General features: G+C 35.8%; 1 protein-coding gene and 1 non-coding gene across 2 annotated transcripts; both read left to right on the forward strand.

Moving 5' to 3' along the window:
• The first annotated feature begins 5,997 nt into the window (after window positions 1–5,997).
• On the forward strand, window positions 5,998–6,104 carry LOC131177019 (small nucleolar RNA R71). The gene has a single exon (XR_009146763.1). It is a non-coding gene; the product is annotated as a small nucleolar RNA R71 (small nucleolar RNA).
• Window positions 6,105–10,521: 4,417 nt separating this feature from the next.
• On the forward strand, window positions 10,522–12,428 carry LOC131177009 (putative receptor-like protein kinase At3g47110). Its single transcript, XM_058142019.1, has 6 exons — window positions 10,522–10,658; window positions 10,898–11,013; window positions 11,171–11,296; window positions 11,381–11,551; window positions 11,750–11,827; window positions 11,893–12,428. The coding sequence occupies exons 1-6, from the start codon at window positions 10,522–10,524 to the stop codon at window positions 12,426–12,428; spliced, it is 1,164 nt and encodes a 387-aa protein (XP_057998002.1).
• The last annotated feature ends 3,704 nt before the right edge of the window (window positions 12,429–16,132 follow it).

Below are 16,132 nucleotides of genomic sequence, written 5' to 3' on the forward strand. Positions count from 1 at the left end.
AGAAACTTTTCAGCTTTCTGTAAAAATTGCCGGAAAAAATGGTGTGGGAAGGGAGTCGGCGAGGCTTATCGGGAGTGTGGGCGAGGCTTTTATAAAAATGGCGGAAGTTTTGGGCTTTTTTAAAATGTGGGGCAGACATCTGGTAATTTGGGCCATGCTTGGGGTTAAGCATAAGGTTTAGCAGAATTTGCTTAGGACTCTGCTTGACACGCAACATCATCAGCAAGTTTCGGAAGGTTTTGGGAAAAATTGTAGTTTTACTTACTAAAAGCAGTCCAAATGCTATGGAATGCTACCATGACCCTCAGCAATTACCAAATACACACAAACACCATAAAATTGAGGAATTTAAGCTCATCATCTCCTTGAACTCATCAAACACTGTATATGTTCATTAGCTTATGCAAGCATTTTTTTCAATTGAGGCACCAATTGTGACTACCTTTTTGCACACTTAATGAAATGGTCTCCTTTCTAAACTTATACCAAAAGTACATTTTAGCAGCATTTGAGACAAGTTCCAAACATTCAAGAAGTGCAGAAAAGACATAGAAATTGACCTTTTTAGCAGCATGAACAGTAATAAAAATATGCAGACTGTAAAAACTAGCAACAATTCAAGCAAAAACATGTAAATTTCTAACAAACTACAAAATTATATATACACTAAAAGGTAAAACTTAACAAACACTATTTTTGCACTTTAATAAAGCTCACATCAGTCCTAAATATCAAAATTGATCCTCATTCAAGTTGCATTTTGCAGAATTTACACAAGACACAAAATTAAACATGTGCTATCAAGTAGATTGCAATATCAGCAATTTAGCACAAGTTTAAAGGTGTTACTGTTCACAGGTACTGGATAAAGTGCAGAATTTTGCTTTATACTTGCTCCCTTTCAATTCTTTGTTTTTGCTACAAGTGTTAGTTTGCCCAATCTTCATGAATGACCTACAAAAAATAAACAAATGTCACTTTTGAGTTTAATGAGGGTAAAAACTGAAAATGAAATGAAATGGAAAATTAACAAACTATAAAAGGATACGCTTGGGTTGCCTCCCAAGAAGCGCTTGTTTAAGGTCTTAAGCTTGACCTTCCACTCCAAATCACCTAAATATCCCTGATTGGAGAACCAAGCCATGAAACCTCTACAACCTTTTGTGTGGGTTCTCCAACAATATAATGCTTTAATCTCTGCCCATTAACTTTGAAAGTCCCTGAGGTTTCATTGCCTATCTCAACAGCTCCATAGGGGTATACCTTTATAACAGTGTAGGGCCCTGACCATCTTGACTTTAATTTTCCTGGAAATAACCTTAACCTAGAATTGTATAGAAGAACAACATCCCCTTCCTGAAATTCTTTCCTCCTAATATGCTTATCATGCCATCTCTTAGTTCTTTCCTTGTAAAGCTTGGCATTTTCATAAGCATCCAATCTAAGTTCCTCAAGTTCATTTAGTTGCAGCATTCTTTTTTCTCCTGCAGTTTTTAAGTCAAAATTCAGTGTCCTTATAGCCTAATATGCTCTATGCTCCAACTCTAAAGGTAGATGACAAGCTTTCCCATAAACCAATCTAAATGGGGTGGTGCCAATAGGAGTTTTAAAAGCTGTTCTATAGGCCCAAAGAGCATCATCTAACTTTAGTGACCAATCTTTCCTTGAACTATTCACTATTTTCTCAAGAATTCTTTTCAACTCTCTATTTGAGATCTCCACTTGACCACTAGTTTGTGGATGGTAGGGTGTTGCAACTTTATGCTTCACTCCATATTTTTGTAATAATCTTTCAAATTGATGGTTGCAAAAATGAGAACCTCCATCACTTATAATGGCACGTGGAGTTCCAAATCTTGTGAAAATGAATTTTTTAAGGAATTTAATCACAACTCTAACATCATTAGTTGGAGATGGTATAGCTTCAACCCATTTGTTCACATAATCTACTCCAACTAAAATGTATTTGTGTCCAAAGGACGATGGAAAAGGTCCCATGAAATCAATGCCCCACACATCAAATAGTTCCACTTCCAATATATTTTAGAGGGGCATTTCATCTCTCTTCGAGATATTACCCATCCTTTGACACCTATCACATGCATTTACAAACTTCCTCACATCTTTAAACATGTGTGGCCAAAAGAACCCTGCTTGAAGAACTTTTTCATAGCCTTTGTCACACTCATATGACCCCCATAAAGTGAAGAATGGCAATCTTTAATAACATTCCCTATCTCCTCATCAGCTAAACATCTTCTAATCAACCCATCTCCACATCTCTTAAACAAAAATGGTTCTTCCCAATCATAATCCTTTACATCAAAAAGAAATTTCTTCTTCTGCTACCATGTTAGGTCAGGTGGAAGGATTCCACACACTAGATAGTTCACAAAATCTGCATACCAAGGGGGTTTTTGCATTCATGATTACTAACAGTTGTTTATCAGGAAAATAATCATCTATTGGGGGCTCTGTTCCCAAATTATCTCCTTGTTCTTGCCTCAATCTAGATAGATGATCTGCTACCACATTTTCTACTCCTTTCTTGTCTTTAATTTCCAAGTCAAACTCTTGAAGGAGTAGCACCCACCTTATCAATCTAGGTTTAGCCTCTTTTTTCTGAAGGAGATACTTGATAGCTGCATGGTCCGTGTACACTATTACCTTTGACCCCACAAGATAGGACCTGAATTTGTCTACTGCAAATACCACTGCCAAAAACTCTTTCTTTGTAGTAAAGTAATTTATTTGAGCATCATCTAAGGTTCTACTTGCATAGTATATTGCATACACCTTCTTATCTCTCCTTTGTCCCAAAACAGCCCCAATGGCATAATCACTAGAATCGCACATTAACTCAAAAGGTAATGACCAATCGGGAGGCTGCATAATAGGAGCAGATATCAAAGCTTCCTTTATCCTGCAAAAAGCATTCATACAATTAGTATCAAAATGGAATTCCACATCTTTACTCAATAAATTGGTAAGAGGTTTAGAAATTTTAGAGAAATCCTTGATGAATCTCCTGTAAAATCCAGCATGCCCCAAGAAACTCCTCACTCCCTTCACGGATGTTGGGGGTGGCATTTTCTCTATAATTTCTACCTTTGCTTTGTCCACCTCAATACCCCTGTTTGACACAAGATGTCCCAAAACAATTCCTTCTTGTACCATAAAATGGCATTTTTCCCAATTCAAAACTAAATTGAACTCTTCACATCTCTGCAAAACCTTAGACAAGTTAGATAAGCATTCATCAAAAGATTTACCATACACAGAAAAATCATCCATGAACACTTCCATAATATCCTCAATCATGTCAGAAAATATGGACATCATACATCTTTGAAATGTAGCAGGGGCATTACATAGTCCAAATGGCATCCTTCGATATGCAAAGGTACCATAAGGACATGTGAAGGTAGTTTTATCCTGATCATCTGGGTGAATAGGGATCTGAAAGAACCCTGAATAGCCATCCAAATAGCAAAAATAAGAATGATGAGCTAGTCTCTCAAGCATTTGATCTATAAATGGTAATGGAAAATGGTCCTTTCTAGTTGCATTATTCAATTTCCTATAGTCTATACACATTCTCCATCCAGTTACAGTCCTTGTAGGTATTAGTTCATCATTTTCATTTTTCACTACTGTGATGCCCCCTTTCTTAGGTACAACATGAACTGGACTTACCCAATTCTTTGTCACAAAAACAGGGTAAATGATACCTGCATCAAGCAATTTCAAGATTTCCTTTTTCACAACCTCTTTCATATTTGGATTCAATCTCCTCTGTGATTCTCGAGAGGCTTTATGATTATTTTCCAACAAAATTCTATGCATGCACACAGAAGGATGTATTCCTTTAATATCATCAATGGTATAACCAATTATCCTTCTATGCTTTCTAAGAACTCTTAATAATTTTTCAACCTCACAATCAGTCAATTTAGCACTAACAATTACAGGATATGTAGAATTTTGACCTAGAAAAGCATACCTGAGATTTGTTGGAAGATGTTTCAACTCTACCTTAGGTGCTTCACCTTTTTCAAGCTTTGACGATGAAGTTGTATCTTGCTTCAAGTCCCCAATCTTTTCAATATCAGCCATAGGCAAAGGTGGATTTCCTTCTAAAATTGTAGCATATTCTGCAGCTTCTTCAATCTCATCCCTTTTTTTGATGTTATGAACCAAACAAACTTCTAAGGGGTCTTTAGGATGTTGTTTTTTAAGCACTTCTCTGACCTCTTCATCTATCACATCAATTCTCAAGCATGAATTTGAATCATCTTTCTTTTTCATTGCTTGAAACAAATTAAATTCAACTTTCTCTTCCCCAACTTCTAATGTAAGCCTCCCATTTTTTACATCAATCACAAACAAAGAAGAGCAAGGAAAGGTCTACCAAGAATAATAGGAATGTGTACATCCTCCTCCATCTCCAATACCACAAAATCCACTGGTATGAAAAATTTTCCAACTTTCAGAGGAACATTCTCAATTACCCCAATTGGAAATTTAATAGACCTATCTGCTAACTGTAGTGAAATGGTAGTAGGCTTCATTTCTCCAATCTTCACTTTCTCATAGATAGACAATGGCATCAGACTAACACTGGCTCCAAGATCACATAAAGCCTTATCTATACTGATATCCCCAATGTGACATGGTATGGAGAAACTTCCAGGATCTTTCAGTTTGGGTGGAAGCTTATTTTGCAAAATAGCACTGCTTTCTTCCATGAGAGCTACAGTATCAAATTCCTCCAATTTCTTCTTGTTAGATAAAATCTCCTTCAAAAATTTAGCATATGAAGGCATTTGTGCTAAGGCATCAGTGAAAGGAATAGTCACATGCAAAGACTTCAATACTTCTAAGAACTTCCCAAATTGTTTATCTAATTTTGCTTTCTGAAACCTTTGTGGGAATGGTAAAGGCGGCATGTAGGCTTTAGGTGAAATATATTTTGGTTCTTCTTCTTTGCTTTCCCTCTCCTTACTTCCTTTTTCTTCCACTGAACTTTCTTTCTCAGCTCCAATTCTAACTTCAGCTTCAGTTTGTTCATCTCCTTCTCTGTTTTTCTCTTCTTCAATTTTCTCTTCAATCTTTTTATCTCCATTCTCCAATATTTTTCCACTTTTCAATGTAATAGCCTTGCAATGCTCCCTTGAATTTTCTGGCTGGCTAGGGAGCTTCCCAAATGCTTTGTTACTTGAAGAGCTAGCTTGTTGAGCTATTTGATTCTCTAACATCTTGTTGTGTGTTGCCATTTGATCCACTTTAGATGCTAATTGAGAAATCATTTCTTGTTGACTTTGGTGGCTCACAAGTAGAGTCTCAATCATAGCTTCCAATCTAGCTGTCTTATCTGGTTGTGCTTGTTGTGGTAGAGGTGGAGCAGGTGCATTTTGAGGTTTAGAAATTCTAGGAGGAGGACCTCTATTCTGCTGAAAATTCTGATTTTGTTGATATCCAGAAGGTTGCTGAAAATTCTGATTTTGCCCCTGTCTACCTCCCCAAGAGAAATTGGGGTGGTTTCTCCATGCTGGACCATAAGTTGCAGAAAATGAGTTACCACCTGGTCTTTGATTGTAGTTCCCCACATAATCCACTTGCTCACTTGAAAAATCTTGATTAAGTGCAGAAAAATCTGCTGCACAATTAACATTTGCAGCTCCAACTTCTACTGAATTACTAGAACCTCCAGCTGAAGAATCTACTTTCATGCTTAGCTTGTCCATCTTCCTTGTCAAAGCATCAAACTTAGCATTAATCATATTCATGGCATCGAGCTCAAACATACCAGCTGGTTTCTTGATCTCATTGCTCTCACAACTCCATTGGTAGTTGTTATAAGCAATTTTATCAAGAGCAGAAAAAGCTTTATCTTCAGATTTTTCCATAAGATCACCTCCAGAAGATGCATCAATTGTACTTCTAATAGCTGGTGAAACTCCATTGTAAAAGTGTTGAACAAGCATCCACTTAGAAATCCCATGATGTGGACATCTCCTTTGTAAATCCTTATACCTCTCCCATGCTTCTTACAAGCTCTCATCATCTCTAGGTTTGAAAGAAGTCAGCTCATTTCTTAGCTTAGCTGTCTTGCTTGGTGGAAAATATTGAGCTAAAAATGCTTGAGAAAGTTCATCCCATGTTGTGATAGAACCCGGTGGCAAAGAATGTAACCACTCTCTAGCTCGGTCCTTCAGAGAAAAAGGAAATAATCTGAATCGAATTGCATCATCAGAAAGCTCCATTTATCTTCAACATATCATTGATCTCAAGAAAGTGTGCTAGATGCACATGTGGACTTTCATTTGGATTTCCTCCAAATTGTGATTGTTGTACCATCTGACAAAGTGCAGGCTTCAGTTCAAAATTATTAGCTTCTACCCTTGGTCTTGTGATACTTGGCATGAAATCTCCAATGTTAGGATAGGCATGATCCTTCACAGAGCGGTTGTTATTGTTGTTGGCCATTTCTTCTTGTAATTGCTCTTGCTCTTGTGCTCTTTCTTGTTGTTGTTGAGCTTTAATTTCAGCTTTTCTCCTTTTAGATTTTGCTTTTAAAGCTTTTGCTATCTTTTCTATTTCTGGGTCAAAGAATAAATTGATTTCTTCACTTTTTGTCCTTCTCATAAAATAAAGCACCTGAAAAACAAAATAAATAAATTCTCAAAGTAAAATGGTAAAAAGAAAATAAAATAAAATGCCCAAATTAACCAAACAAACAATTGTTCAATATCAAACAAAAATCAAATCCTCGGCAACGGCGCCAAAAACTTGATGGGGCTTATCCGCAAGTATATAGGTCGTCTCAAGTAATAAAGTGATGAATCAAGTATCGTTCCCACGAGGATTTGCTGTTTGATTACCAAACTATGAATGAAGCGATTATTTGGGCTATTGATTAATGAATAAATGGTAAATGTAAATGAGCAAGGAAAATTGATTAATCTAATTGAAATGGGTAAGAAGCAAACAAATAAATTCTAATTCTAGTTCGCAATTAAACTAAATCAACAATGGGTAATTTAAATGAAAGTCTAATTATGGTAAAAGTGATTCCAGAGTTGAGGTTTATGCATAAATTAATTGGGATTTGTCTTGGGCATTCCAATTTTTAGGGAAAAATAGAGTTTGAAGGAAATTGATTCTAAATTCCTTTGATATCTTTTTCAAGCAAACCAAAGTGTGTTCTAAAATAACCAAACCTACTTTCGTATGTTATTTGATCACTTTAAAACCCATTAAGTTTTGTAACCAATAATTAATTCCTCTTAAAATCCTAGTTTATTTCTAAATCTAGGTTATTTTAAGTTCCAATCCTTGATTATCTATCAATGACTTTCACCTTTCGGTCTTTCAATCAAAGATTAACACAATACCCAATGGGTACCAACATTAGGCAAGTAAATCAAGCACACAAGGAAGGAATCAAAACTCATATTTATGTAAAATAAGGAAATACCCAGTCCAAATCCACAAATTAATCTAAAACATATTTCCCAACTCTGAAATCTAAAGAGTTTACTCACTCATGATGGTATTTACAAGAAATATTAATGGAAGAGTAAAGAAAAACATGATAAGAGGACTGAAATAGAAAAACCCAGGTGGAAGAACCAAAGTCTTTGGTTTCTGGAGCTCCAAAACTGATGCAGCAGCTCCTCCTCTAAGAGAAAATGGCGTCTCCTCTCTCTCTCTATTAAATTTTCTTTCCTTTTTGTTTTTCCCCTCTTTCCTCTTGTGGCAAAAAATAAGGAAATGATGAATTTATATCGTCCCAAAAAGTTGCCCTAAAAGTAAATAAGGGCCAAGGAGTGGATAGGAAATGAGGTGTAAAATTGTCCAAGTCAGCAGCATCTTTCACGTTCTGGGCAGTCTGCTTAGGGTTCGGCTTAACCTTAAGCAGCTTCTTAGCAAATTTCAACTTCTGGTCGCACTATCTGCTTAAGGTTAAGCAGACCTTCAGCAAATCTCGGCAAACTTAGAGTAAAATGGACTTTTCTGCTCATGCTTGACTTGTGCTGCACCTTAAGCACTACCGCTTTACCCTAAGCATGATCTTAAACAAAGTCTCAAGCAAATTTCGGCTGGTTTGCTCTTTCAAGGCTTGATTTTTTTCAACTTTCCTCCATGCTTAAAGGATTCCAAATTTCTTCAAATCACTTCTTATTGCACTCATTGATCTTCGATTTGCCACAAAATCCTATCAAAAACAACAAAATTACAAAAATCAAATATAAAGTATCTAAAATTAACAAATAAGATAAAATAAAGCTAAAAACATAAAATATACTAAAATATAAGGACAAAAATGGATGCAAAACTACCCTAAAATGCCTATATGAAATGAGTATAACAATAATAGCACTTGTATAATAGAACATTATACAGGTATAAGAAATTAATTCTATAGATATATAACCCACTTCTCACGCTTAATTCAGCACAAGAAATTTCATTCTGTTTATCATAATACATCAAACTCAATTCAACTAAGCCTTTATCCCAAAAATTTGGAGTCAGTCATATAGATTTTCTTTCTCCACTCTAAATAATTTTGGGTTAAATCCTCGGAAATGTGTAATGCTTCTAGGTCATATTGTGCTACTCTCCTCCAAGTCAGTTTAGGTCTACCCCTTCTTTTCTTTCTATCCTCTAATCTAATGTGCTCTACTTGTCTAACTGGAGCCTTCATATGTCTGCACTTCACATGACCAAGCCACATCAATCTCCCTTCTCTCAACTTATCCTCAATTGGCACCACTCCTATCTTTTCTCAAATACTTTCATTATGGGCTTTATCTAGTCTAGTATGACCACTTATCCACCTTAGCATTCTCATCTCCGCAACTCTCATCTTAGACATATATGACTCATTCAGTGCCCAACACTCACTACCATATAATATGGTCGGCCGTATGGTTGTACAATAAAATTTTCCTTCCAACTTATTGAGAATCTTGCGATCACATAAAACTCCCGTGGCACGTCTCCACTTCAACCATCCGGCTTTAATCCTATGACTAACATCCTCCTCACATCCCCCATCTACTTGAAGGATTGAGCAGAGATATTTAAAGTGATTACTTTGGACAGTACCACTCCATCCAAGCTAACTCCTTCCCTATCATCAGTTCGGCTTTCATTGAACTTGCAATGCATGTATTATGTTTTTGTTCTACTTAACTTAAAGCCCTTTGACTCTAGGGTACTTCTCCAAAGCTCTAGTTTTCTATTAACTTATTCTCGCATCTCATTTATCATAATATATCCATCCAATAGAAATGGAATTTCAGTAAAAGAGAGAGAGAGAGAGAGGGAGAGAGAAACATAATTTACAGCCAAATCTGTTGGGAATTCCAAAGTAAATGTTTTAATAGTGAAGGTGGGTTTTTTTTTCATTTAATTTTACAGGAACGCCCTAGTTAATCAACAAACTGATAAGAGCACTAATTCTGGCCCTGGTTCATATGTCAAGACTAATTTCATTATAGCCTATAATCATTATATCTTGCACTAACCGCATTTGACCTTGTATGAAAGATAATGCACCGATGGATCATTAACAAATGTTTACCATTGCTCATTCAGACATATACTTACCCATAATACTTGACATTTCATCCGTGCACAATCAATCCAATAGAAATGGAACTTCCCACCATACACTTAGCAAACCTTTGGCCTTCAATTCTTCATGTTCATTTCAGTTTCTTGATCTCTATTAGCATACAATTGTTGCAACCTGCCAATTCTCTCAGTAAAATGGGAAATGAGACTGACATACTTGCACTTCTGCAGTTCAAAGCCAAGATTGGCAATGATCCATATGGAATCTTGAGCTCCTGGAATGACTCTGTCAACTTCTGCTCATGGCGAGGGGTTGCTTGTGGTCACAAACATCAAAGATTTGTGTCACTAAATATGCAGGGGCTTAGTTTGTCTGGGACCATATCTCCATATATGGGAAATATCACTTTCTTAAGGTGCCTCAACCTCGTTGACAACAAGTTCTATGGTGAAATTCGCCCGGAAGTTGGTCGCCTATTTAGATTGAGAATTATTGACCTGTCAAACAACACACTAGGCGGAGAAATTCCACTCAAAATCACCTACTCCTCAGAGCTCAAGGTTTTGAATTTAATAAGAAACAGGCTGGAGGGAAAAATTCCTGCTGAGCTGGGCTCTTTAAAGAAGCTTGTAACACTTAGGCTTGGAACAAATTATCTCACAGGAGAGATCCCATAATCCCTTGGAAACCTTTCCTCTCTCAAGGTCTTTTCCGTAGGATTTAATAATCTGCATGGAAATATTCCAAGCGAATTGGGACAATTAACAAGTTTAACCATCTTTGTGATCAACTTCAACAATCTAAGTGGTACAATCCCTCCCACCCTTTATAATAACTCATCTATCAGTCTCTTTTATACTTCGTCAAACCAACTGAGTGGTAGTCTCCCAGTGAACCTAGGCCTCACTCTTCATAACCTGCAACAACTTACCATGGGTGGCAACCAGTTTCATGGAAGCGCTCCTGTTTCATTAGCCAACGCTTCTCAGCTTCAAGATCTAGACATCTCTCGCAACTTTCTCACAGGACAAGTTCCTACCAATCTGGGAAATTTGAATGATCTTCAGCGGTTTAGTTTGGGGCACAACTTTCTGGGAAATAGCACGAGTCAAGATTTTAATTTCATAACATCTTTGTCAAACTGCAGCAATCTAAAAATTCTATTTTTTAGTGCAAATAATTTTGTTAGCTTGTTACCTACCTCTATAGCCAATTTGTCTACACTTTATGTATTAGGCATGGGAAGGAATCATTTATCAGGTAAAATCCTAATAGGGGTTGAGAATCTTGTCAATTTGTACGAATTAGCCATGGAGATAAACCTTTTTCTGGTGTTATTCCTTTTTCTTTTGGGAAGCTTGGAAAGCTGCAGTTATTGGATTTAGGAGGAAACCTACTGTCTGGTGAAATCCCAACATCCCTAGGTAATATCACCCAGCTATATCAGCTTCATTTAGATGAAAACAAATTAGAAGGAAAAATACCTTCTAGTATTGGGAACATCCAATTCCTGAAACGGTTGGATATTTCACAAAATAAGTATCATACCCCAACAGATCTTTGGTCTCTTCTCTCCATCAGAACTTCTCGACTTATCACAGAACTCATTGACAGGTTCCTTGCCCGCCCAAGTTAGCGTCTTGAAAAATATTCATGCATTAGATGTTTCAGAGAACAAGTTATCTGGCAAAATTCCTGAGACAATAGGTGATTGTTTGAGTTGAGAAATCCTTAATTTGCAGAGTAACTCTCTTCAAGGACCTATTCCTTCATCTTTTGCTTCCTTGAGAGGTCTCCAACACTTAGACCTGTCAAGAAACAACTTGTCAGGAAAGATTCTAGAAGATCTGGAGAGCCTTTCGGTTTTACAATATTTCAATCTCTCTTTCAACAACTTTGAAGGTGAAGTGCCAAAAAAAGGAGGTTTTGGAAATGCAATGGCATTTTCAGTTGTTGGAAACAGTAAGCTTTGTGGGGGGATCCCTGAACTGCAGCTGCCACCATGTCCTATCCAAAAAAAGAAATAGAAAAAGACTTCCACAATCATAATCCTTGTCACAACCGTCAGTTCAATTGTGTTCTTCATGACAATAACCTGCCTCTGTGTTTTCTATCCGTGAAAGTCGAGAAAGAATCCTCCTTCCATGCCTTTTATTGCAGATAAGCTGTTTCAAATTTCATACAAGGAACTCTTCCAAGCAACTGCAGGATTCTCTCCAGAAAACTTAATTGGACAAGGTAGTTTTGGCTCAGTATATAGAGGAAGTTTACTTCAGCATGGAGACAAGTTAGTTGCTATAAAGGTTCTCAATCTTCAACAACATGGAGATTCCAAGAGCTTCTTCGACATCGAAATCTAGTAAAGATCTTGACATGCTGCTCTAGTATTGATTTCAAAGCTCTAGTGTTTGATTTCATAGAAAATGGAAGTTTGGAAATGTGGTTGCATCCAGAAGAAAGTGGTATTGATCATTCACGGACTCTGAATCTTCTCCAACGACTTCATATTGCAATTAATGTGGCTTATGCACTGAATTATCTTCATGAACATTGTGAAGTGCCAATCATTCATTGTGACTTAAAACCAAGTAATATTCTTCTTGATAGTGGCATGACAGCTCATGTTGGTGATTTTGGATTAGCAAGGTTCCTTACCAAAACAACCAGCTACTCTTCTGAAGGCCAAACTTGTTCCATTGGGATGAAAGGAACAATTGGGTACATGGCTCCTGGTAAAATTTTGCATTCTTCTTTATCCAATTACCACCAATTGGCAAGACACACAAAGACGCACACACACACATGGGAAAAATATGTCAAAGTAACTGTTGTTTTTTGATTTGATGCATCCGTGAAATGAAAATATCCAACATGTAATTGAGATTATATTGACACACAAACAATCCTGAAGGAAAAAAAAAATGATCAATTGCAAAATATATATATATGTGTGTATGTTGCATAACCTCAAATCAAATTTAAGTATGTATTACTGTTAAAACATCATAGAAAGAAATGCAGCATTCTGTCAAATGAAATTACTCCCAAGACTTAAATATTTCTTAATAAAGGGCTAGTTCATTTACGACACATTAAAAATAAGAGTTAAATTAGATATTCTCGCTTAATTTAATAAGACATGAAATAACTCGTTTATTTAATATAATTATTTTTTAGAGATAATTATGATATTGATAAGAACTCATATTTTATTTTAGTATCAAGTATGCTATAAAAATTTAAATATATATATATATATATATATATATTGTAGGATATTAAATGTAAAATTGTATTTTTATTATATAAAACGCATCACAATAGTTTTAAATATATTAAAACAAAATAGTTTAATCTATTCGTCCATTATATGCCTTATCGGATTACGTAAATTCCTAATTAAATTCTTATTTTTAGTATGTTATAAATGGATTGAGCCGTTTGTAATTTAAACCTATTTATATTAAAATCAAAATTGTTTCACTATGTACTAAGTCATGTCAAAATTTGCCACCTTTATTCACAAATATTATTTTAGTTTTTTTTTTGTAATTAATTTTTAAAATTTAATTTTAATTGTAAATTTGTAGTGAAATATCTGAAATTCAATTAAATATAAAATATGTTTTAAATTTATAAAAAAATAAATGTATATGAATAATTCCACAAACATATATCTAGAATTTCCAAGCAGTAGGTGCAATTGACCAATGCTATTACTTTGTAACACCAAGCAAAATGGCCTTTTCCAATTTATTAAAATAATTTATTGTAGTATATTGGCGTTTTCTTAACAACTTATTTATGGTAAATTATTTTAATAATTAACCCCTCAAGTGGCTGGTCTTCCTTTACTATGCAGACATTGGTCGCATTGTTCCTTTCAGCGCTATTGACAAGAAGTATAATAACTTTTTAATTTTTATTATTTTATTTGTTTTTATTTATGTGTTTTTTATTGTTGTCTTTGTTTGATTATTCGTTTTTTCTTGAGCAGAGATTTTTTTTTTTTTTTTTTTTATTTTTTTATTTTTTATGATGGAAATTGCAATTCCACGTTCTAATTCCAATCTACCGTCAATGAAACTGGAATACTTCCATAGAATTGGTTGATGGAAAGACTAATATATATACTACAAAAGAATACTGGTTCACCTAGTAAGCACATGAATTTGCATAAACCCAATAGAAATGGAACTTCGAATTACAAGCTTAACGACCCTTTGGCCTTCACTCCATCATTTTCAGGTCATTTTGTTATTCTGTACCAGTTTACTATGCTTGCAACCACCTACCGATTGTCTCAGGAATTTGGGAAATGAAACTGATCGACTTGCACTCCTGGAATTCAAATCCAAGATAGGCAATGATCCACATGTCTTCTTCAGCTCCTGGAATGATTCTGTCAACTTCTGCAAATGGCAGGGGATTACTTGTGGCCGAAAACACCACAGAGTTGCATCTCTAAACCTGTACGGGCTAAGCTTATCTGGAACCATTTCTCCGTTTATAGGGAACCTCACCTTCTTAAGGTTCCTCAATCTTCGCAACAACAGCTTCCATGGTGAAATTCCTCAAGAAGTTGGCAGCTTGTCCCGACTGTTGGATTTTTTGAAAGGAAAAATGAGAGATATGAAGAACACAGAAAAAATGGAAGGAGAAAATGGAATTCATTCTTGAGTCTGATACAAAAATACATATATAAAAGATAAGTTTGATAACCAAACCTCCATAAATTAAGGAAGTTTGTGTCTCAAACTTAATCTCTTCCACTCATTTTCACCTAAACCACCTAATACAGATGTGTGGGAGAAAATATCATTAAAATACATCAAAAATTCTGCTAAACTCTATCAATACCAGTAGCAAAATTAGTTAGCTATTTTTGCGAAAATAACGAACTAAATTCAATGCTGCAACACTACATCAGTTCCAGAAACAAAATTAATTAGCTAAAAAGAAAAAAAAAAGCTAGTGAACTGGATTTAACACTCCTCCTTGATGCTAGTGTTGCTGCAAACACCAAGATGACTCCTGAGGTATTCAAACCTCTGTTTCTGCAATGCCTTAGTGAAAATATCTGCTGTTTGCTCATCACCAATGCAATGCTTCAACAAAACTTCATCATCTTTCTCAGCTTCCCTTATGGCATGATACCTAATCTTGATATGCTTAGTTTTGCCATGGAAAACTGGATTTTTCACCATAGCTATAGCTGATTTGTTGTCACAAAGAATCTCAGTAGGATGATTTTGCTGAAAACCCAAATCAACAAGAATTTTCCTTAACCAAATAGCTTGATTTACAGCAGCAGAGGCAGCAATATATTCAGCTTCAGCGGTTGATTGTGCAACTGAAGTTTGCTTCTTGGTTCCCCAGCAAATGACACCTGAACCAAGAGTAAAGCAATAACCAGTTGTGCTTTTCATGTCCTCAACTGACCCAGCCCAATCACTATCAGAAAACCCCAATAACTTCACTTTTGTGGATCTTTTGTAAAATAAGCCATAATCAACAGTACCACGAATGTATCTCAACACTCTCTTGGCTGCCACAAGATGAATCTCAGATGGAGAATTCATAAATCTTGACAATATACTTGTAGCAAACATGATATCAGGCCTGGTAATTGAGAGATAAAGCAAAGAACCAATCAAGCTTCTATAAATTAATGCATCAGCTGGTTGAGAATCATCATTTTTCTTCAGTTTTTCTCCATGAGTAGCAGGTATGCTTACTGGTTTGCATTTGCTAAAATCAAATTTCTTAAGAAGTTCCCAAGCATATTTCTTTTGAGACACAAAGAAGCCTTTATCTGATTGAGAGATCTCCATACCAAGGAAATAACACATCTTTCCAAGGTCATTCATCTCAAAAACTTGCTGCATCTTAAATTTGAATTCTTCAATCAACTTTAAATTGCTACCTGTCACTAGCAAATCATCCACATATAATGAGACAACAACAACATCATTGCTTTGATGCTGGACATACAAAGTTGCTTCATTCAAGCTTCTTTTAAAACCCAAATCCAGCAAGTAGCTATCAATTCTTGAATACCAGGCCCTTGGAGCCTGTTTAAGGCCATAAAGAGCCTTCTTTAACAAACAAACTTGATTGCTCCCATCATTAAACCCTTCAGGCTGCTCAATATACACTTGCTCTTCCAAGAAACCATTCAAGAAAGCTGACTTCACATCAAGTTGAAACACTTGCCAGCCTTCACTAGCTGCTAATGCAAGAATCAACCTGATTGTGTCAAATCTTGCCACAGGAGCAAAAGTTTCAGTATAATCCACTCCTTGCAACTGAGCATACCCTTTCACAACTAATCTTGTCTTGTACTTGTTGATGGAGCCATCTGAATTCAGTTTCACTTTGAAAATCCACTTTGTTCCTATCACCTGTTTATCTACTGGTCTAGGAACCAAAGTCCAAGTCTCATTCTTTTTAATCATCATCAACTCCTCCTCCATTGCAGCTCTCCACTCACGAATTTCTAAAGCTTCACTAACCTGAGTTGGTTCAACAGAAGCAATGTTG

Source organism: Hevea brasiliensis, unplaced genomic scaffold (genome assembly GCF_030052815.1).
Source record: "Hevea brasiliensis isolate MT/VB/25A 57/8 unplaced genomic scaffold, ASM3005281v1 Scaf31, whole genome shotgun sequence".
NCBI lineage: Eukaryota > Viridiplantae > Streptophyta > Magnoliopsida > Malpighiales > Euphorbiaceae > Hevea > Hevea brasiliensis.

Coding starts and splice junctions, on each gene's coding strand:
- LOC131177009 (XM_058142019.1), top strand. CDS start 10,522: ATGGGTGGCAACCAGTTTCATGGAAGCGCTCCTGTTTCATTAGCCAAC. Junction 11,552..11,749: donor ATTTTCAGTTGTTGGAAACA/GTAAGCTTTGTG, acceptor CTTTTATTGCAG/ATAAGCTGTTTCAAATTTCA. Junction 11,828..11,892: donor AGAAAACTTAATTGGACAAG/GTAGTTTTGGCT, acceptor GTTGCTATAAAG/GTTCTCAATCTTCAACAACA.